The 18579-nt window shown below is 47.2% G+C and overlaps 7 protein-coding genes across 7 annotated transcripts; 5 read left to right on the top strand and 2 right to left on the bottom strand.

Annotated features, from left to right (window-relative positions):
- Window positions 1–175: 175 nt before the first annotated feature.
- On the top strand, window positions 176–2598 carry optD (uncharacterized protein; the record flags this gene model as incomplete). Its single annotated transcript, XM_056897266.1, has 3 exons — window positions 176–342; window positions 398–2244; window positions 2303–2598. 3 exons carry the CDS (start codon window positions 176–178, stop codon window positions 2596–2598), a joined length of 2310 nt encoding a protein of 769 aa, XP_056753051.1.
- A 558-nt stretch (window positions 2599–3156) lies between these two features.
- Window positions 3157–3536, bottom strand: N7537_006208 (uncharacterized protein; the record flags this gene model as incomplete). Its single annotated transcript, XM_056897265.1, has 2 exons — window positions 3157–3367; window positions 3430–3536. The coding sequence occupies 2 exons, from the start codon at window positions 3534–3536 to the stop codon at window positions 3157–3159; spliced, it is 318 nt and encodes a 105-aa protein (XP_056753050.1).
- Window positions 3537–5232: 1696 nt separating this feature from the next.
- Window positions 5233–6264, top strand: N7537_006207 (ankyrin repeat domain-containing protein; the record flags this gene model as incomplete). Its single annotated transcript, XM_056897264.1, has 1 exon — window positions 5233–6264. The coding sequence occupies one exon, from the start codon at window positions 5233–5235 to the stop codon at window positions 6262–6264; it is 1032 nt and encodes a 343-aa protein (XP_056753049.1).
- A 1416-nt stretch (window positions 6265–7680) lies between these two features.
- On the top strand, window positions 7681–9330 carry N7537_006206 (phosphatidate phosphatase App1 family protein; the record flags this gene model as incomplete). Its single annotated transcript, XM_056897263.1, has 2 exons — window positions 7681–8673; window positions 8728–9330. The coding sequence occupies 2 exons, from the start codon at window positions 7681–7683 to the stop codon at window positions 9328–9330; spliced, it is 1596 nt and encodes a 531-aa protein (XP_056753048.1).
- A 1172-nt stretch (window positions 9331–10502) lies between these two features.
- On the top strand, window positions 10503–12047 carry N7537_006205 (uncharacterized protein; the record flags this gene model as incomplete). Its single annotated transcript, XM_056897262.1, has 1 exon — window positions 10503–12047. The coding sequence occupies one exon, from the start codon at window positions 10503–10505 to the stop codon at window positions 12045–12047; it is 1545 nt and encodes a 514-aa protein (XP_056753047.1).
- Window positions 12048–12665: 618 nt separating this feature from the next.
- On the bottom strand, window positions 12666–14352 carry N7537_006204 (histidine phosphatase family protein; the record flags this gene model as incomplete). The annotated part of the gene is made up of 3 exons (XM_056897261.1): window positions 12666–13512; window positions 13571–13700; window positions 13761–14352. 3 exons carry the CDS (start codon window positions 14350–14352, stop codon window positions 12666–12668), a joined length of 1569 nt encoding a protein of 522 aa, XP_056753046.1.
- A 1460-nt stretch (window positions 14353–15812) lies between these two features.
- On the top strand, window positions 15813–17450 carry N7537_006203 (uncharacterized protein; the record flags this gene model as incomplete). Its single annotated transcript, XM_056897260.1, has 2 exons — window positions 15813–16595; window positions 16827–17450. 2 exons carry the CDS (start codon window positions 15813–15815, stop codon window positions 17448–17450), a joined length of 1407 nt encoding a protein of 468 aa, XP_056753045.1.
- Between the last annotated feature and the right edge of the window lie 1129 nt (window positions 17451–18579).

The raw sequence follows: 18579 nt of genomic DNA, 5'->3' as shown, positions 1-18579 counted from the left end.
TAGAAAATCGACCGCCGTCGGAATGCGTTATCTCTGTTTCCCCTCAGTGCGCATTGCACCTCGGCCATAGCCAATTAAATCAGACATAGAAAAGGGCTTCTCGTGCGTGTCTAACCATTGTAATTTTTTTTCCCTTCACCAAGCAATGCGCTGAGACTGCGCAAAAATCTATACCATGTCTTCTAAGGAGTTAGGTACCGACATAATCAAACCCGCGCTCGTCGGGGCAGATGAAGAGGTAGTCGAAGGCCGCTTAGACCAAATAAACCTGGAAAAGGACGAGGAGAATACGAATGAAGAGTTCAGCTATGAATCGCACCGCTCTCCATTCCCTGAAGGCGCGTGACTAGCTCACTGTTAATATATATGTTGATAGACTAACAGTTACTACAGTTAGGGCTGTCGTTCCCGAGACGGATGACCCCGATATGCCGGTCAATACTGTGCGGATGTGGCTCCTAGGCATTGTTTTTACTATGCTCGGATCCGGTATTAACCAGTTTTTTTCGCTGCGCTATCCATCGGTTCATATTGTGGCCCTAGTAGCAGAGCTACTTGCTTATCCGATCGGAGTGTTCCTGGCGAAGACCCTCCCTCTTACATCCATTCGGTTTGGGCCGTTGGGCACGTTCGTTGTCAACCCGGACAGGTCATTCAATATCAAAGAGCACGCACTTATCGTTATTATGAGCAACGTGTCTTTTGGATATGCTTCAGCCGACGCGACGAACATTATCCAAGCTGCCAGCAAAAGCTTCTACAATTTCGATCTCAAACCCGGCTTCTATGTGATCATCGTTCTTGTTGCACAACTTCTTGGATTTGGCGTTGCAGGTCTCGCAGCTCCGTGGCTCGTTGAACCGGCTCGCATCATCTGGCCAGGTGTATTATCCAACTGTGCCATGCTGGAAACATTGCATTCGCGAGCGAACTCTGTCGCAGACGGATGGCGCATAACCCGTCTCCGATTCTTCATGTACGTTATGACTGGTGCGTTTGTCTGGTATTTCTTCCCCGGACTTATATTCACTGCTCTATCCTATTTCACTTGGGTCTGCTGGATCGCACCAAAGAACGTCATCGTCAACCATCTCTTCGGCATGCAGACAGGTCTCGGTCTGAGTCCAATTACCTTTGATTGGAGCCAGATCGCCTACAATACCAACCCGCTCTTATCGCCATCATGGGCTGCGTTGAATGTCTTCGCAGGCTTCGCGTTTTTCTACTGGATTGTCACACCCGCCCTGTACTACACCAATACCTGGTTCACGGCTTATCTCCCACTCATGACGGCCGACGTGTACGATAACACGGGCGCCGCCTACGATACGGCTCGAGTCATTTCCGCAGATAATACCCTAGATACGGCAGCTTATCGAACGTACTCGCCTCCATACTTGAGCGCAACCTTTGCCTTCGTATACGGGCTTTCATTTGCTGCCATAACCTCAGTGCTTTCGCACATTGCCATCTGGCATAGTCGCGACTTGTGGGCTGCTCTTAAAGGCCGGAATAAGCTCGATATTCATGCCCGACTCATCCGTGCCTCATATCGCCGGACGCCCTGGTATTGGTACGCTGGCATTATTGTGGTTATAATGGCAATGGCCATTGCGCTAGTCGAAGTCTACCACACTAAACTCCCAGTTTACGGAGTCTTTCTAGCCTTGATTATCCCAGTTGTTTACATGGTTCCCTGCGGTATCGTGCAGGGCATTACGAACGTGGATGCGAATCAACTGAATGTTCTGGCTGAGTTCATTGGTGGATATCTGTTCGAAGGAAAGCCCCTCGCGAATATGATTTTCAAGATCATTTCCACGGATGTCGTGGGACAGGGTGTTTACTTCGCTATGGATATGAAATTGGCTCACTATCTGAAAGTGCCGCCACGTACCTGCTTCGTGGCACAGTTCGTAGCCACTATCCTGGGCGCCCTCACACAGGCGGGTGTTACAATTTGGATGCTTGGTAATATTTCGGGGATTTGCGAGTCTGACCAGGCGGATGGATTTACTTGTCCAAATGGCCGGACTGTTTATTCTTCGTCTGTCATTTGGGGTCTTGTTGGACCTCGCCGGCTCTACTCTGTGGGCAAGATCTATTCCCCTCTGTTGCATTTCTTCTGGATCGGTGCTATCGCTCCGGTTGTGACTTTCCTCCTCTATCGTTATACCAGACGCCAGTTTTGGAAGTATATCAACTGGCCACTCATTTTTGTCGGAACTTACAACGTCCCACCTGGTATGTCCCGCAACTTGCCATTGCCTCTTTTTTCAATCGCTAACTCGAGCCCTTTTAGCCACCGGAATCAACTATTCCAGCTGGGCGCTGGTCAATTTTGCCTTCAATTACTTCATTAAGCGTAAGTTCTTTGCTTGGTGGACCAAGTATAATTATATCTTGGCAGCTGCACTTGATACAGGTCTTGCCATCAGTGGCATTGTTATTTTCTTTTGCATCTCGTACCCTGGTGCCACTTTCCCTGACTGGTGGGGGAATAACGTGTACCTGAATACTGCCGATGCCCAAGGTGTACCGTACAAATCGATGCCAGATGTTGGGTATTTCGGGCCTGCTAATGGAACATGGAGTTGAGGTGGGTGATAATATGTCAATCATGGTAAAGAATTTGTACGAAATCAAAACAAGTTTTAACTCTGTATTGTAAATAAGCTCATTGAGAGAGAAGAGGAAAAAAAGGGGGCTTGCTCGATTCCTAGACAAGATCCCGTCATTGATCTACTGTAAATTGAAGCGAATGGGCCCAGGAGATACAACCGAGTGATGTGTCCGCCAACAATCGTTCATGACAATGACAAATCAAGCTCAATCTTAAAGGTATGATCCAATGTAATATACCAAGCCTCAAACCTTCATCGATGCAGATTCCTCAGTTTTTTTCTTCTACACTCCGATTTTACGTCGCTTAAAGGTCGTAGCGTATATATGACTGCTATTAATTTCTGTACCTAGGTAATCTTCTATTAGTTTTCAATCTTGATATCTGAGCAAGAAAGCCTCGTTATAACGCCAAATAACTTGCATCATCTCCTTCTCCCCTTGTACTCATCCGCCTGCGTTATAAGGAAGACATAAAACACGACACCTCTCCTACAACCTTTCAAACTGCACAACATTCCCGGGCTTCCTTAGCTAGCGGTATTTAATATGTATCGCAGCCAATTGAGGGAAGCTCTCCGAGGCAGCCAATTCTGCCAACTGAACTATAGCTCCACCGACGCTTCCGCTTTCATTGACATGAAGATACAATGTCTCCAACGAGGAAGGAAGAACATTCAAAAGTTCTCGCGGGGGTAAATTGCGCACATAAAATCCCCAGATTGGGCAAGGAAGCACAAACAAGCTTCAAAGTGGTGAAATCAACAAAGGACCCCATCTATTGGCGTTGTGATCCCTATGAACTACCTCGTGAGCCTCGACCCAAATAGACTCCAGCGTCGACTTCTGGAGCGAAAGCGAGTCGTAAATTTTCCGCGGTTAAAAGTGATCCTAGGAAACCACTCCTGCACCATGGACAACCCGGAATGGCTTCAGTGCTTTGCAGGCCTGAACCTGTTCTCCCATCCCTTTCCCAGTGTTGCTACCTTAGACATCGATATCGGTTATATTCGAGCATTGTGGTGGGAGTGTGTCTGGCTTCGGAGGTCTAGAGTTATCCAATTCAGTCTCAAACTTATTATCATCACGGTTCCAATACTCCGCCAAAATATAGCAGCCCACTTTGTGCATTGATAGGAATTTGAAGAATGGATGTATAGAAAATGATAGTAATGCGTTCTCTGTATCGTACCAAGCTATATATGCTTTCTTAAGATAAGGGAACATCGGTTCCTCTATAATAGCAGCTTTTTGTAACATTTCTATAACATACTGTGACCCGTATGGTTAGGTGAGCCTGAGCTTCCGCAATTCCTTCAATTGAAAGCCAACCATGCATAACTGTTATCCCGTTCTAGATCTTTCAACCGTTTAGATCTCTCCTCTTCGGAATATCCCGTTCCTTCACTGAGTATTCGCTAAGTATTTTGTGTATAAGATTATCATCAAATCAAACTGTCTGGGGACCTATTTTACTGTCGGTGTTTGTGGTATCCTAGCACTTCAAGTTTAAGGACCGAACATAGCTAGCCAGCTTCGGTGCTCGGGTCACGGCATATAGAAATATGTTGGCTGTTTGGTCCTTACTGTCGTGTCCGGAGACAGTCAAGTTGGTGTAGCGGGTTCGTTGGGACACGGTGTGCAGTTGACGCGATGAGGATACCAGGTGAGAGCCTTGGTATCGATTTTCCGCGCAATTAGACGGAGTATTTCCGGGGGTAGATCGTTGAACATGGCTGCAGTGGTTAATCCGATGCAAAACTACCGGAAACTTGAGGCTCGTATATTTATCATATCATGTTCTCAGAGGCCCAACTGGACGTTGGCTTGGCGTAGGCAGAAGCGGGGGTTAGCCGCTTTCGCCTGGGCCTTTAACGTGACTTGAGAGCAAATAGGAGAAAAGAAAGATTGAGATTTTCTACAAACAACCAGAAACCGGCTTGTTAAATGCTAGGTGGCAGCCTGACAAACCAGACATCGAGATGCTATCAATAATTATCTTCTAATATTCACGTGTGAATCTACGTGGTACGGCACGTGCCGAGTGATGGGCTCAAGTACGGCTAAGCGGACAGGAAGCTCTATTTCCCACACCCTAGTTAAGTATGGTACTATGTGATTTACATAACAATGAAGAGGAATAACTATGCAAGTGGTGATGGGGATAAGAGTGCGATATGTACTCCGTATTTCGTATATGGAGCCCCAGAGTACCTACATAGGACTGCTGCACTAAATTATGATTGGGTCGCCTTGGCCCAGCTGAAACACAGCCTCTTGGCACCTTTTGCCTCGGCATCTTTATTGCATCCATTCTACAACATATATCACAATTTAGCTTAAACGAAGGAGAAGAATAGGAAGCTCACTGCTGTCTAAAAACAGTTCATCTTTTCGACTCTGATAACTCGTCGATTTTTACTGAATTTATACGCGGCTCACGCAAATATCCACCCCTATACTCCGTACCTCGCTCCCGAGATCGATGGTTCGCTTATTTGTACTAGAATAGGCTAAGTCGACTTTGGCACACTAAAAACACCCCAAACCCCGGTATGATGAGATTAGACATTCCAACTTCGTTCCTGACATTAAGCTGTGTGTGTCAAGATGGCTCAAAAATCGAAAAGCAAAGAACCCCAACCCCCTGAAAATATCATTGTTGCGGCCGATAATGGCCGACTCGATCTTGTCACAGCGCTCTTAGAGGGCGGCGCAGATCCGAATACCGTGGACGAGATCGGAACTTCGCCGCTTCATAATGCAGCAAAAGGGGGTCATTGGCATATCGCCCGCCTTCTTCTCGAGAAGAATGCATCACCTCGGATCGAGGATGGCAACCGCGCAACTCCACTCCGCCTTGCGGTAAGAGCAGGCCACCAAGAGATTGTTCGCTTATTCCTTGAGTGTGATCCTCCTACAAGAGAGACAAAAGAAAGCGAAACTTATAGACTCCTTCGCATTGCTGCGGCCTTGGGCCATACAGAAATAGTTCAACTTTTTCTGGATTGCAATACCCCCACCCTAGGGAGCAATGGAGACCAAACAGCGCTACACTTAGCAGCTGCAAAGGGACATCATGCCATCTGCGAGCTTCTCCTAAAGCATGACAAGGCTTTAACTCGAACATTATGGGACCGTATGACCGGACCCAGTTTGGAAGTGTACTCAAAAGATTACGCGGAAAACACGCCTTTCGCATACGCAGTCGAGAAAGACCATGAGCGGACTGTAGAAGTCTTTTTACGCAGTTATCCAGAACTGAGTAAGACTTGCAATGGCCGCAAGGAGCTGCTTTTCCATAAGGTTATCAGGGAAGGAAAGATTGGGATGGTTCGAATATTTTTGAACCACGGCACGGATATTGAGTTGAAAGACAACCAAGGGTGTCGGGCCCTTCGTGTGGCAATCTCCACCGAGAATATGGGATATGTCACTGGGGCTACTGAGATTATCAAGCTTCTACTTGAGCATGGTGCTTCAGTTGATACAAAGGACAAGGACGGCTATACTGCCGAGTCTTACTCCAATAACCCAAAGACCATAATGATATTGCGTAACCATGCAGCTACGCAGACAAAGGGTATCTCACTACCGGTAGCACCGATTGCTTCGGCTCCACCACCCGAGTACAAGGCATGAATGGCCGAATCGAGCGGGAAGATCATACTTTGAAACGCATATCAATAACTGATTGTACGATTGGTGTCTTGCTTAAAAGAGTAGCTAAATACGTACCAAAGCAGTATGGAATACAGTCTAGGAAATTCTGTTTTTCAATATAAATTTGCGACTTAGAAGCTATCCTAGGAGTAGGAAGTTACTGTGATAGAACGTGATAGAACTACAGTAGAATAGCTGTGAGATGGGATTCAATAAGAGCAGTGTGTATTAAAGATTGATCCTCACGATCATGTCTAGCAGTGCATTAAAGACTACATTGGTGTTCGATGCAAGGCAAACCTTATCATTCTATATTTACTACAAACCTGCACAGTTGCAAATACGTCATTGCTCATTGTCTATGGAGGGAAGTTGTAGTAAACCTGTCGCCAGAGCGAAAGCCAAAATATCTGTGTACTGACGAGAATTTCAATGATACATCTGAAAACGCGTGTCCATTACTGTATACCTATGGGGAGAAGGGGACGGAGATGAAAGAGAGATATCTGGATTAGGGGAGCACACCTACGTGTAACTGAGTACTTTTATCTTAAAAGAAATATGTTCCGCAGTTAGCAGAAGCTTCCCAGTGCAACAAAAGGTTTCCATGTGTCTCCAGCTGCACAAGAATGACAGAAAAGGCATAAAGCAATAATAGGGCTCGAACGTGCTGTACTATACGAGTGACCCGAGAAATAATATATCTAGGCTGTAGCAAATTGAGCTATTTTGCCAACGTTCGAGATCAGCTCTTTTTCACATTACAAGGTAAGATCTCTCGGAGCTTGTGACAGCAAGCCGCTTGTCATTGTAGTCCACATCGTGGTTCCACTTGCCAGAGTGCCAGATCTGACCCTGGAACTCCTCCAGTTTAGGAATGATGCCTTTTTTAGGAATTCTAATGGTACCGATACAGGAGACTAACACTTTGGCCTCGCGATCGAAGGTGTGACCAGTTTGAACATCGCGTATAGTCACACGCCATAATCTCTCCTCCTCAATCTACTCTGCCCGCACAACCTTCGATTAGGTTCGGACATGCTTTGTGATGCCGAACTTGTTGGCCGTGTTGGTCAAGTACTCGAGACTCTTGGGGGCCCCAACAAAGCGTTTAGACTAATCGTGGTTCAAATTGGAAGGGGGTAGGAAATAGATAGTGGAGCTCAATGACGTCAGGGATATTCCCTGTTAATTTCCCTTTTCAAGACTTTTGGACCTTGTTTAGATCTTTTAAATAGATTGAATGTCGCAGAATTTAGTTCCTAGACTTTTATTCTTTCTATACCTTCGCGACCGCCATTTGAAGGTTTCGACCGCCGCCGCATTGTTGTGTGGTTTCTTTTGGGAGCGTTGTTTTTTTTAATTATTCTACCTTTCACAACGCTCTTGGAGACAATGAGGTACATCCTTGCACATAGCCTTGTACAGGCCTCACTTCTCTCAATTGCCTCCGCTTCCCCCGCACTAACAGCTTTCGCCAACAATGTCGCCCCGCCCGACCCCGTCATTACACCTTCCCCGGTCGAGCATAATCCATCTCCCATTGTTGGCCGAAACATCTTGAGCGACGTTGAATCTGATATCGGCAATGTCCTTTCGGACGTTGGGTCTGGCCTACCTTCGTGGGTCGCATCTGGGGTGCCCAACTTCTTCCAGGGTTTCCCGACTGGAGACGCAGTTGTGAGCTCCCTCGGATTGGACAGCTCCAACTTCAAAGCATTACCAACAAATGTGTTGAATATCGACCCTTATGCCAACTGGACCAAAGCAGGGTGGAATGTTCGCTTCCACGGAAATATCTATAAGCAGCCAAACACTTCTGTCTCAAAGTTGAACGATTTGGCCGATATCTTCCTCGTCAACACTAGTATCTCAGACCTTCCTAAATCCCAGCAGGCCCAGGCACGTAACCTGACGGCTGAGATTTTTGTTGTGCAGCAGCCAGAGGTTGCCGTGAACAAGATCCACCTGAAGCCTGCAGCGAGTCAGGGATCTAGCGGACAGCCAGGCGGCGGTGGATCATCCAACACAACAGGTGGTACCCAAGACATCACTCTGCCATACAACACAACGGTTGAAGGTGATTTTGACACCTTCGTGCAGATTGATAGCAATGGCCTTACTGCGGGAAATGAAACCTCCGCGATCCAGAGACTGGACACTCATGTTGAGGGCGCAAGTATCGGAAATGCTACCGCCTATCTTGTGCCTCCAACCGGACTCACGATTGTTTCTGACGTTGATGATATTTTGCGTGTCACCAAAATTTACCAACCGGAACAAGGATTACTCAATTCTTTCGCTCGTCCATTCACGTCTTGGGAGAACATGCCGGAGATTTACCGCAACTGGTCCATCAGCCTCCCCGATACGCATTTCCACTACCTTGTAAGTCCCCTCTGGTTACCACTTCCTTATTCAAAACACTAATAGTCATTTTAGACCACTACACCAGAGCAAGTTACTAGAAATTACATGGAGTTCATCTACACCAACTATCCTGGTGGCTCCTTCGACACCCGTCCTCTCAACTTCAGCGACGTCTCTGCTACTTTGTCAATCCGCAAGTTCTTATTGCAAAAGATCTTTGAAACCTTCCCGAAGCGCAAGTTTGTCCTGGTGGCAGACACCAGCAACAGCGACGTGATGCGCGACTACCCAAAACTGGCCACCGACTTCCCCGATCAAGTCCAGTGCATCTTCCTCCGCAATACCTCGGCAACGGATCCGGGCGACAAGTTCCCATACGACACATCCGGGTTCAAGGACATCAAACAGTCGAAGTACATGTTCTTCCTGAACCCGGCTGACCTGACCAACTTGGATATTGCGAATGGACATTGCTACAATCAGTCCATTCCGCAGAACCTGACGTTTGGCTACCAGGGACTGCCACTTGGCCTAGGGAATACCCTAACTGCTGTCAACGGGTCAGCAAACCACACCGGAGCTGCCAGCGGCCTGTTGACTAAGGAATCGGCTGGTGCGCAGGGCCTCATGGCATTGGCCGCAGCGATGATTACGGCCACCTTTATGTTTTTATAGAACCGTATAGATACGAGTAACACGATACGAGTAACACGACGAACCAAATGGGCAATTTACTTAAAGTGTCTTTCTCGACCATGTGCACTTTGTAATCCTCTGCCACACCCCGCTAGATACATGTGATACAAGGCGTGGAAAGCAAGGCTTCCCGTCCGCTCAGCCGTACTTAAGCTACTTATCCTGCATGGCCAATTATCAGCGCGGCGTTAACACCTGTGCAGCACTCTACAATGAGTGCGGGTGATATAGCTGACAATTCTGGATACCGAGACGACAGAGGTGAGAGCACGGGGTGAGAGTGGGGTGATCATGATTACCTAAGGTGATAAATATCTCACCTCGGCCTTAACTCCAGCTTGTATTTCTTTTTCCCCCTAGTGTGAAGGGCCGTATCACGTGGCTTCCAAGGTTCACGAGATACCGAGAGGCCCTGGAGAGCGGGTAAGATTAGCTTAGCCGAGCCAAGGTTTCTGGGCAAGGCTTGTCATCTGACGAGATGGGAACTGCACGGGACTTTCGACTAGAAAAATCGAGAGTATAATCAAACCTCTAAGAGATAACACCTAGTTCTCTATTAGATAGAGTCAAGTTAATATACTATGGTTCCTTAAGAAATTAGTATCTCTTAAGACTAGCTAATCTCTCCAGCGGAGGAGGTTCTATAGTAATAAGAAGAAAAAAAGGTCAAAAAAACAAAACATTATGATCCCCTTCACACCCGTCCAGGGATATTGTCCACCATTATTTCCGATTATTGATGACTCGTATATATACGGGTCTTTGGTTTTAAACTGCCCAGCCATGAACATTGGCCAATATTTTTAATGCATAAAATAGCACTTAAATTTATCACAAGGTCCTACGATTCTTACATTTTTAGATAAGCGGAAGCCGTCGGTTACCCAATAACCAAGGGGCCCGTGTGGCGCGTGTTGATAGGAAACAACCGAAAGAAAACTAAGCTTCAAAGTAACCAGTTACATGGGGCCACTGTAACGGTCCCGCTAACTAACTTTGGAATCAATTAGGAAACAGCGCCGGGGTGGAGCTAGGAAATATTCTCCCATACAAGGCTTATCTTTTCCCCCACAGCTTTAAAAATTCAGCGATTCCCCAGGCACAAAGTGTCACCCCTTGTTTTCCCCATCCTTCTCAGTCCATCAGGAACCATGGCCTACGATCCGGAGAAAGGCCTTGCAACAGTCCAGCAGCCAACTGAAGAACATGGTTCACCCAAGGTAATTTCAGTTGACGATGCTGCCCCTCACGAGACCGGTATCCTGGCTAGGATCCGCGCACTGGAGGCTAAGCTGGATAAGAAACTCGGTATAGAGTCCGATGCTATCGAGCGCAAACGTGCCGAAGATAAAAGAGAGGTCCACTGGGTGGAGGAGATATCAATGGCAGCTCTGTGGGCGAGTGGTACGATGAACACCTCCTGTTTTGCGACTGGCTTCCTCGGCTGGGAGTTCGGTCTGACTATGAAACAATCGATCCTCATTACCATCTTTGTTTCCATCTTGGCTGCGTCGCTGAGTGGATTCTGTGCGACCTTCGGCGCTGTGACTGGATTACGTCAAATCAGTGTTAGTCGATACAGTTTTGGTTGGTGGCCTAATAAGCTGGTCGCCCTGCTGAACGGTATCCAGCAATTGGGATGGGCAGCTGTCGCATGTATCACTGGAGGTCTTGCGTTGACAGCGGTCTCCGATGGCCACGTCTCTTTGATTCTTGGAATTGTCATCTTGGCTGTCGTAGCCCTGCTCATTTCTTGTGTCGGGCTGAAAGCCATTTTGATTTACGAGAGATGGGCCTGGATGGTCTTCTTGGTTATTTTCCTGATCATCTACGGCGAGACCGGCGAATATGCAGACAACGCAGCCCCAGCTACCGTGACCGGTTCCTCTTTCTCCGGTGCCGTTCTCAGTCTAATGGCCGTTGTTTACGGATCCAGTGCCTCGTGGTGCACAATGGCTAGCGACTACTATGTCCACTATCCTGCCAACACGAGTCGTTTGAAGGTTTTCCTCATGACAACCTTTGGTATCTCGATTCCCACCTCGATCGGCATGGTCGCTGGCTGCATGGTCGCATCCGCTTTAAACACCAAGCCCGACTGGTCCGCCGCATACGACCAAGGAATTGGCTATCTCATCCAAGAGATGCTTCATCCCCGCGGATTCGCCAAGTTCCTCCTTACTCTCCTTGTCTTGTCCGGTATCAACGTCAACGTCATCAGCATTTATAGTTCCGCCATCTCCTTCCAGCAACTTGCCCGACCCTTCGCTCGCATTCCTCGGTCTCTCTGGACATTGTTCTGCTTTGCCTGTATCCTCGGCTTGTCAATTGGTGGTCGGCAAAAGCTGAACGAATACCTTCAAAATTTCTTGAGCCTGTTGGGATACTGGTGCACAAGTTATGCCATTATCCTATTTCAGGAACACTATGTTTTCCGCAAGGGCAACTTTGACAACTATGATCTTGAAGGATGGAACGACCCGGCTAGGCTTCCGCTGGGAATTGGTGCGAGTGTGGCGTTTTCCCTTGGGGTTGTGGCGTGGTGCTTGGGCATGGATGAGACTTGGTTTATCGGTCCCCTTGCTGCGACGATTGGAGATGCCGGTGGTGATGTTGCCAACGAGTTTACATTCGTTGTGACGGCTTTGACTTATCTACCGGCAAGATACTTGGAGCTCAAGTACGTCGGTCGATAAATTGTGTATACAGTACTGGAGGTGCGGTTGCGCTAATATTACCCTTCATAATGTTTTATATTTCTTCCACCCTGTAGTATTGAAATCAGATAAGATATACCACAGCCCTATATTCCACGTTGTGCATATGCAACATAGACGCTCAGCCACACTCGGAGTTGCCTATTTCGGGAATATGTTAGGAGCCACCCAGGCTTGCAGGAAAAAAAAGATCCAGCTGCACTGTATAACTTCGACTATATATATACATCTCGAGTACGTGAGAATGGACACAATCTTGTCTTTCCTTTCGGCTTTCAATGAATCACCACCTATCTCGAGTAACACGATACATATTGATAAGACGAGAGGATGGAAGAAATAAGTGATATATATATAACTATACGAAGAAACTATCTCTAGAAGCTAACTAAGTCAACAGTACCAAAGTGGTGGCTAAACCCTAGGGTGCTCTCTCGACAAACAAGGGAACCTCCCAACCCACTAACTATATACAAAACCGAGGCAGGGCTGACACCAGAGGCACCAGGCCACAACATCCATCTAGTATAGTGAAGCAATATATATACAAGAGCATATGAAGAAGGACTTATCTAGAGACCGCCCTCTTAGTTCGATCTAAGATTCAGGGGCACCATCCCCAACCTGGCTTCCGGTGGTATAGTTACCAAAGCATGCCTTCTGGAACTGCGCCTTTTCCTTCAGAGCAGGCACGCCACGCAAGAACTTATCGAGGTGGCAGAAACCATTGCTGGAATTCTCACAACCGATGAGTCCATCTTGTGGGAGAGGGGCATTGTTCAGCACAAAACGAATGTACTCCGTGGTTTTGGCAGTTGACTTGATGGTAGGGTTGGTGTAGAGAACAGGGTCCAAACTATCGAATGACACATCACGCGGGCAAGTCCAGATCTCAGAGATGAATCGGGCACCAAAGGGTGTCATCTGGCTGAGAGAGAAGTTGCGCTCGGGGGCATGATCAAGGTGAACGGGTAATCCCTTAGGACCGTACTTGAAGTAGTCGAAACCAAGGGCATTGATCACGGACAGGATGATATCATCATGAGACATGTCCATGTAGAAGGGCTGGCCGAATGGAAATTGGGCTTCGTTATTGGTGTAGGTGTAGTTGATGCTTGTATCGCTTGAGTTGATGAGCTTTTGTTCGAGGCGAGCGGCGAGCTCTAGAACGTAGCCGATGCCCTGGGCACGACCACTGGGCGAGCCGTAGGCGTAGTCTCCATAGTACTGCACGTCGATATTGTACTCGAAGTCCTTCCACTCTTGCTCGGTGAAAAGAGAGCAGAACGATGAGCCGCCGAGACTGGTGTACTCGTATACACAGAGGTTCTGCATGGCAAGCACGTCCATACTGGTCAGGTTGAAGTCGGAAGGGAAGTAAGAGGACAGACGGCTGCGAGCATTCTTTGTGTATCGAGAAATGAAGATCTCAGCAGCGTTGTCGCTGTAATTTGTTAGTACGATTTCACGATCAAGTACTCGTTGGAGGAATTTTTGCCCACCCTTCGGAATAATCAAACGTGCATGTTTCGTAAGAAGCGAGAGTGTTGTTGAAATCAGCCTGCTCAGGAATTACGACAAGATTATACTGGTCGTAAGAGCTGTTACCTCCACTGTTGCCAAAGAAGCCGCCTAGTCGAAGAGGTTAGCTCGTTATCCGGGATTAGTGAATGAGATGAGGGTTCCACTCACTGAGCCACCAACGTGCGCTTTCCAAAATACGTGCCTGGGAGGTAGTGCGAAACACTGGCGTCGGGCGGTCTGTGCCGTTGGCGTAAACGTTAAGAGATGAGCTCCAAGCAGCCACATTCTCACGTCCAGCACGGTATAGCAGTCTTCCGTACTTGACCCAAAAGTTGGCACCGGATGTAGCCTCAGTGGCGGCACCATTCTCCATAAGAGTGTCCTCGCCAATAACGTAGTCCCAGTTGTTCAGGAACTTCAAAGGCCCCACAGCCACGGTCTTGTCTGGGTTAGCCTTGCTGTAATTGGTCAACTTGGCGGCAAAGTCGGTCATGCCCTCACCATCCAGCGGGTAATCCGTGGGGAATCGCTGCGCATGGCGATGCAGAACATGTACCTGAGACAGTTCACATCCTTGCGGCACACCACTAGGAATACTGAAGCTATCTGCGTCCTTATAGGGGCTGAGATTGGCCCAGCTTTTGGTCATGTCAAAACCAGACGCATAGCTAGATCCAGTTGGGGCCGATGTCGGAGCAGAAGTGCTAGTCGCTGTAGCTGCGACAGCTGTCAGCAGCGTGGCTCCGATAAAGTTCTTCATGGTTGGGACCTCTGGGTTTCTTATGAGACAGTGGCTGAACGGTTCACTTCAACCTTTCGTTCTCCGTTGTTTGGAGATACCCAATTACAACTGATCCGTACAGCGTAGGCAAGGTGTGTATAGTAGAGGTGATGCGACTGAACTGTTTTGTTTATTCGCGATCGATGAATTCTCCAATTAAGTTTCGGAGGATTGTTGTTCCAACACGAGAGTCTGTGATTGGCGTTATCTCTTCCTGGCTGGCTGTGACCGCCCGAAGGATTCTCATACGACTCTCACCCCCTATCTTCGTAGTCGCCAGTCTCCTTTCCACAACCCAGCTATTCGCACCCTATCTTCTTCTCCTACAGCTAATCTGATACATACGACCATAGGGTGTGGAAAACAGGGCTTCCCGTCCGCTCAGCCGTACTTAAGCCACACGCCGGTGAGTTAGTAGTTGGGTGGGTGACCACCAGCGAATCCTCACTGTTGTATGTTTTTGTTTTTTGTTTTATTTTTTTAATTCACGCTAGCGAATTAGAGAGCGGTAGGAGAAGTAGTAGGAGCGGGAGAGAACCTCCGCCCCGACAAAGCGCTTAGTATAGGCGCCGAATAAGAAGACCCTTCGTTTATACGAAGGCCTATCGAAGCCATAGTATACGATCTTGATTCAGATACGTATAATACGAATTAGCCTTCGATACTTCTTATTTAAGATTAAGGCAGTAGAGATAGACCGGTATAATTGTAACGAGGGCTTATAAATACTAAAGTATATCCTTATATAATATCCGCGGTATATTATTCCGCGTACGAAGTTATAGGAGCAACTAGAGAGAATTAGGGTAGGATTTATAGAACGAGACTATAATAAGATTATATCTAACCCGTAGGCTACCCGCTACGTAGCCAACTTCATACACTAAATAGGTCTCCTCTAGCAGTTTTAATACATTAGAATCGAGGAGGACGACGACGAACCGGTAGGCCTTACGGTAATAAAGCTAGGTATAGAAGACGATAGGTATTAGCCAATAACGATAGATAATACTATATAAAACGAGAACTCAGCCAGAGTCGACAAACATGCCAATCAACTAGCCAGGACAACGTTACCATCAAGTAAAACTAAGGCAGGGAGGGTTTATAGAGAGAGAAGTGAGAGAGAAGTGAGAGAATTGAGAGCTGGAAGGTGGAGGGTACACTCCATGCAGTCATTATATGTTATTTCTTATGTATAGGTTAGGGGGATCTGCGGGGTTTTACGGGCTACAGGAATGGGCTAATTCCGCATTCTTTTACGAATTAGCATCTGTATACTCTCTGGAAGCACTATATGTGGTTCCAGCTCGGCGTTTGGCTTCGAGTTCTTGCTTCAGTTGGATGAAGCGCCTGCATAGTCATACGCAACTAGTTAGACTGCAACAGGTTAATTGAACTTTGATTGATTGATTGATTGATTGGCGTGATTGACTGGGATGGTGGGCTGTGGTGGGAACAAGAAGCAGATCGTCATCTCATTTGGCGATGAGGACGGGAATCCGTTGGTACGATACTTGGCCTCCAGCCTCCATCCCCCACTCCCATTTTCAACCACCTGGTCGACCTTCTATCTTTCAAACATCATGGTGAGAACAGCTCAGATTGCACGGTATCCATCCGACCCAATCAGGCGATGGATTCAACGGGAATATGCCGACCATGGAGGCAACACTGTCATTCTGGGGAAGTTTTCCTATGAAAGCCAATTCTATCGGCCGGAGGAAGGTGAAGCTTACCGAATTCAAGTATACAGCACCACTCCTATCCAGCCAGAGGAGCTCCACAAGTTGTACGCATATTTCTGCTTTGACCTCAGCTGGCCTCCCTTTTTGGAAATTTACTCCTACAACCCACCGGATGGTCTGGCCTGCGTCGAGCACCAGCGTCGTGAAATTGCTCATCGCAAGCGTCTCCAAGCCGAACAGCGCGAAGGCGAATATGACGAGTCTCTTCCCCCCTTGATTCCAACGATGCGAACTGGCCTTGAGGATGAGTTCATGTCGGGATTCTGTTTCCTTCTTACGTCGAAGAGCTACCTCCAGGGTTCATTCCAAGACAATGACCACGGCACGGGCCCCTGGTGGATTAGCTTCGATCGGAGTCTTCCATCTACAATGAAGAAGCTGGACATGATTAAACGTCTTGATAGTCCGCCGACTGAGCTTCAAATTTTCAAGGAATGGGGGATTTCAGTCAATCCTGAAATTCGCGATATCAATGTGAATATTACGACAAACCAGGGCACAATGAGGTGGGACATGAAAGAGCTTATGCGAGGAATCTATTCGATATATGTTTATAACCAAATTGATTATGGACTCCATGAACCACCCCCACCCCCACCGTCCGAGGAGACTCCGACCTTACAACACATCTAGGAGATTTTACAGCAGCAGCAGCAAACAACAGAAGTCCAGTCTGTAGACTCGACCGTACTTCGCCTTACATAGGGATCTGAAAACAATACTGTCACAGTCACAAATAACTCTTCGGATGGGGAATGCGACCTTCAATACGTTATCTACGTCCAGTTCCTCGCGGCTATCGAGCAGGAAAAGACTGCCCTCCTGGAAATCACTGCACGCAGATTCGCCGCTGGAATCATCTCCCATCTCCCTGTCTCCAAAACTATTTACTTTGAGTTCCGGATTCCTGGTACATCCTTGTCTTCCCTTATATCCGCTGCCCCCAACGGATTCGAGGTTGGTGCCTCCCATGAATTTGAGGCGGGCTCGGTCATGCGAGCACTGCCTCAGATTAACCGTGACGTTTCTATCCGCCCGATACCACATGACTTCTTTACAGTGGTTCTTGATAAGCCTGCCTTCATCCAAGAACCCAGTGTGCTCTTCTACATCCTGTGGACCGACCCTCGGCTATACATTGAACCGCAGAGTACCGACACGGTCGTTGAGACTCTGCGGAGCGCTGGTATTCAGGAAGCTGCAAGGAGGCTTGCCATGCTAGCGGTGGAGGAGAAACTCCAGGATTGTCCAAGGAAGCTCACGCGGGAGGAGCATAGGGAACTATTGTCTTTGTCGCCAGAGGAGTACGAACAGAAGATGAACTTCTAGTGTTCCCGGACCAAAATGTGAGGGAGTAAGAGACATAGCGTCAGAGGTGTCGATGTGGGATAGGCTAATACATGTCTAATGAAGTTCGGCTTATTCAATTCATCATACATGAATCGTCCTACCAGTGCCCGTTCTAAAAGTCACAATTTTGACGAAAGTATCTTACATAATTTCCCCTCCCCAGTGATAGAGCACTCTGCCTGTGCGTTTCGTCTTCTGTCCTGGGCCCTGGAACGACTGGCAAGCAGAGCTCAACCAACCCGGTCATGATTACACTAGGAAACAATACGCAGACATGTAGGCTCCATGAATCGCTACAACGGTTTGCGGTATGGTTATTGGATCAAATGGACGAGTAAGCTGGTCATTCGTGCGATATTCCTGTGCACTGTGTGTTGGAATATAGAGATGATTGGCAGACAGGCCTAGTCTGAGAGCGATCCTGCCGGGACTTTTGCTGTCTAAAGTTGAGGCTTGGACGAACGTGCCCACATCAGGCTGCCGGCTGAACAAGGCGTAATCGGCCTGACAAAAAGTATAAAACCATGTATCTTGCACGCTATTTCCCGATCTCTGGAATTCTACCAAACGAGCAACAGATATATTTGCGATGAAAGAGTCGACCATTTGAGCTTAGGCTCAAATGCTCCTATATAGGAATTAGTGATGATGGGACAGGCTATAATGATAGAGATAGAACTACTAATATAGAATACTATTGGTTCTGATAACTGACTAATAAGGGGAAAAGAAAGTAGGGGAAGTTAGATGGTAACTAACGTATTTCACATGCGAGTGGTCCACACAAGCGAGTGGTCCACGCCAAAACACATAGTAAAAGCGATAAATTACAATATTATATTGCAACAACTATCATATATATAAACTTTTCCTTATAGCCTAATGTTTTTTATATAATAACTAGGCACTTTATAGAGCTTTAGGAAATTTGATAAAGTAGTGATTAAGATATTCATATTTGTAGGATTTAGAGGTGTATTTTTTAGTATTTTTTGAAACAATAGGAAACCTAAAGACTTAAATCATCTAAAATGATATATGATACTAAAGATTCTTATCGATTACTATCGGCAAGTAAAAAAACCAAATAAATGCGTCGGTTGTCGAG

Source organism: Penicillium hordei (genome assembly GCF_028827395.1).
Source record: "Penicillium hordei strain IBT 12815 chromosome Unknown utg000003l_segment0_segment0, whole genome shotgun sequence".
Classification (NCBI taxonomy): Eukaryota; Fungi; Ascomycota; class Eurotiomycetes; order Eurotiales; family Aspergillaceae; genus Penicillium; species Penicillium hordei.
The sequence above is the reverse complement of the archived record's forward strand: the minus strand, read 5'-3'. Positions and strand labels throughout refer to the sequence as shown.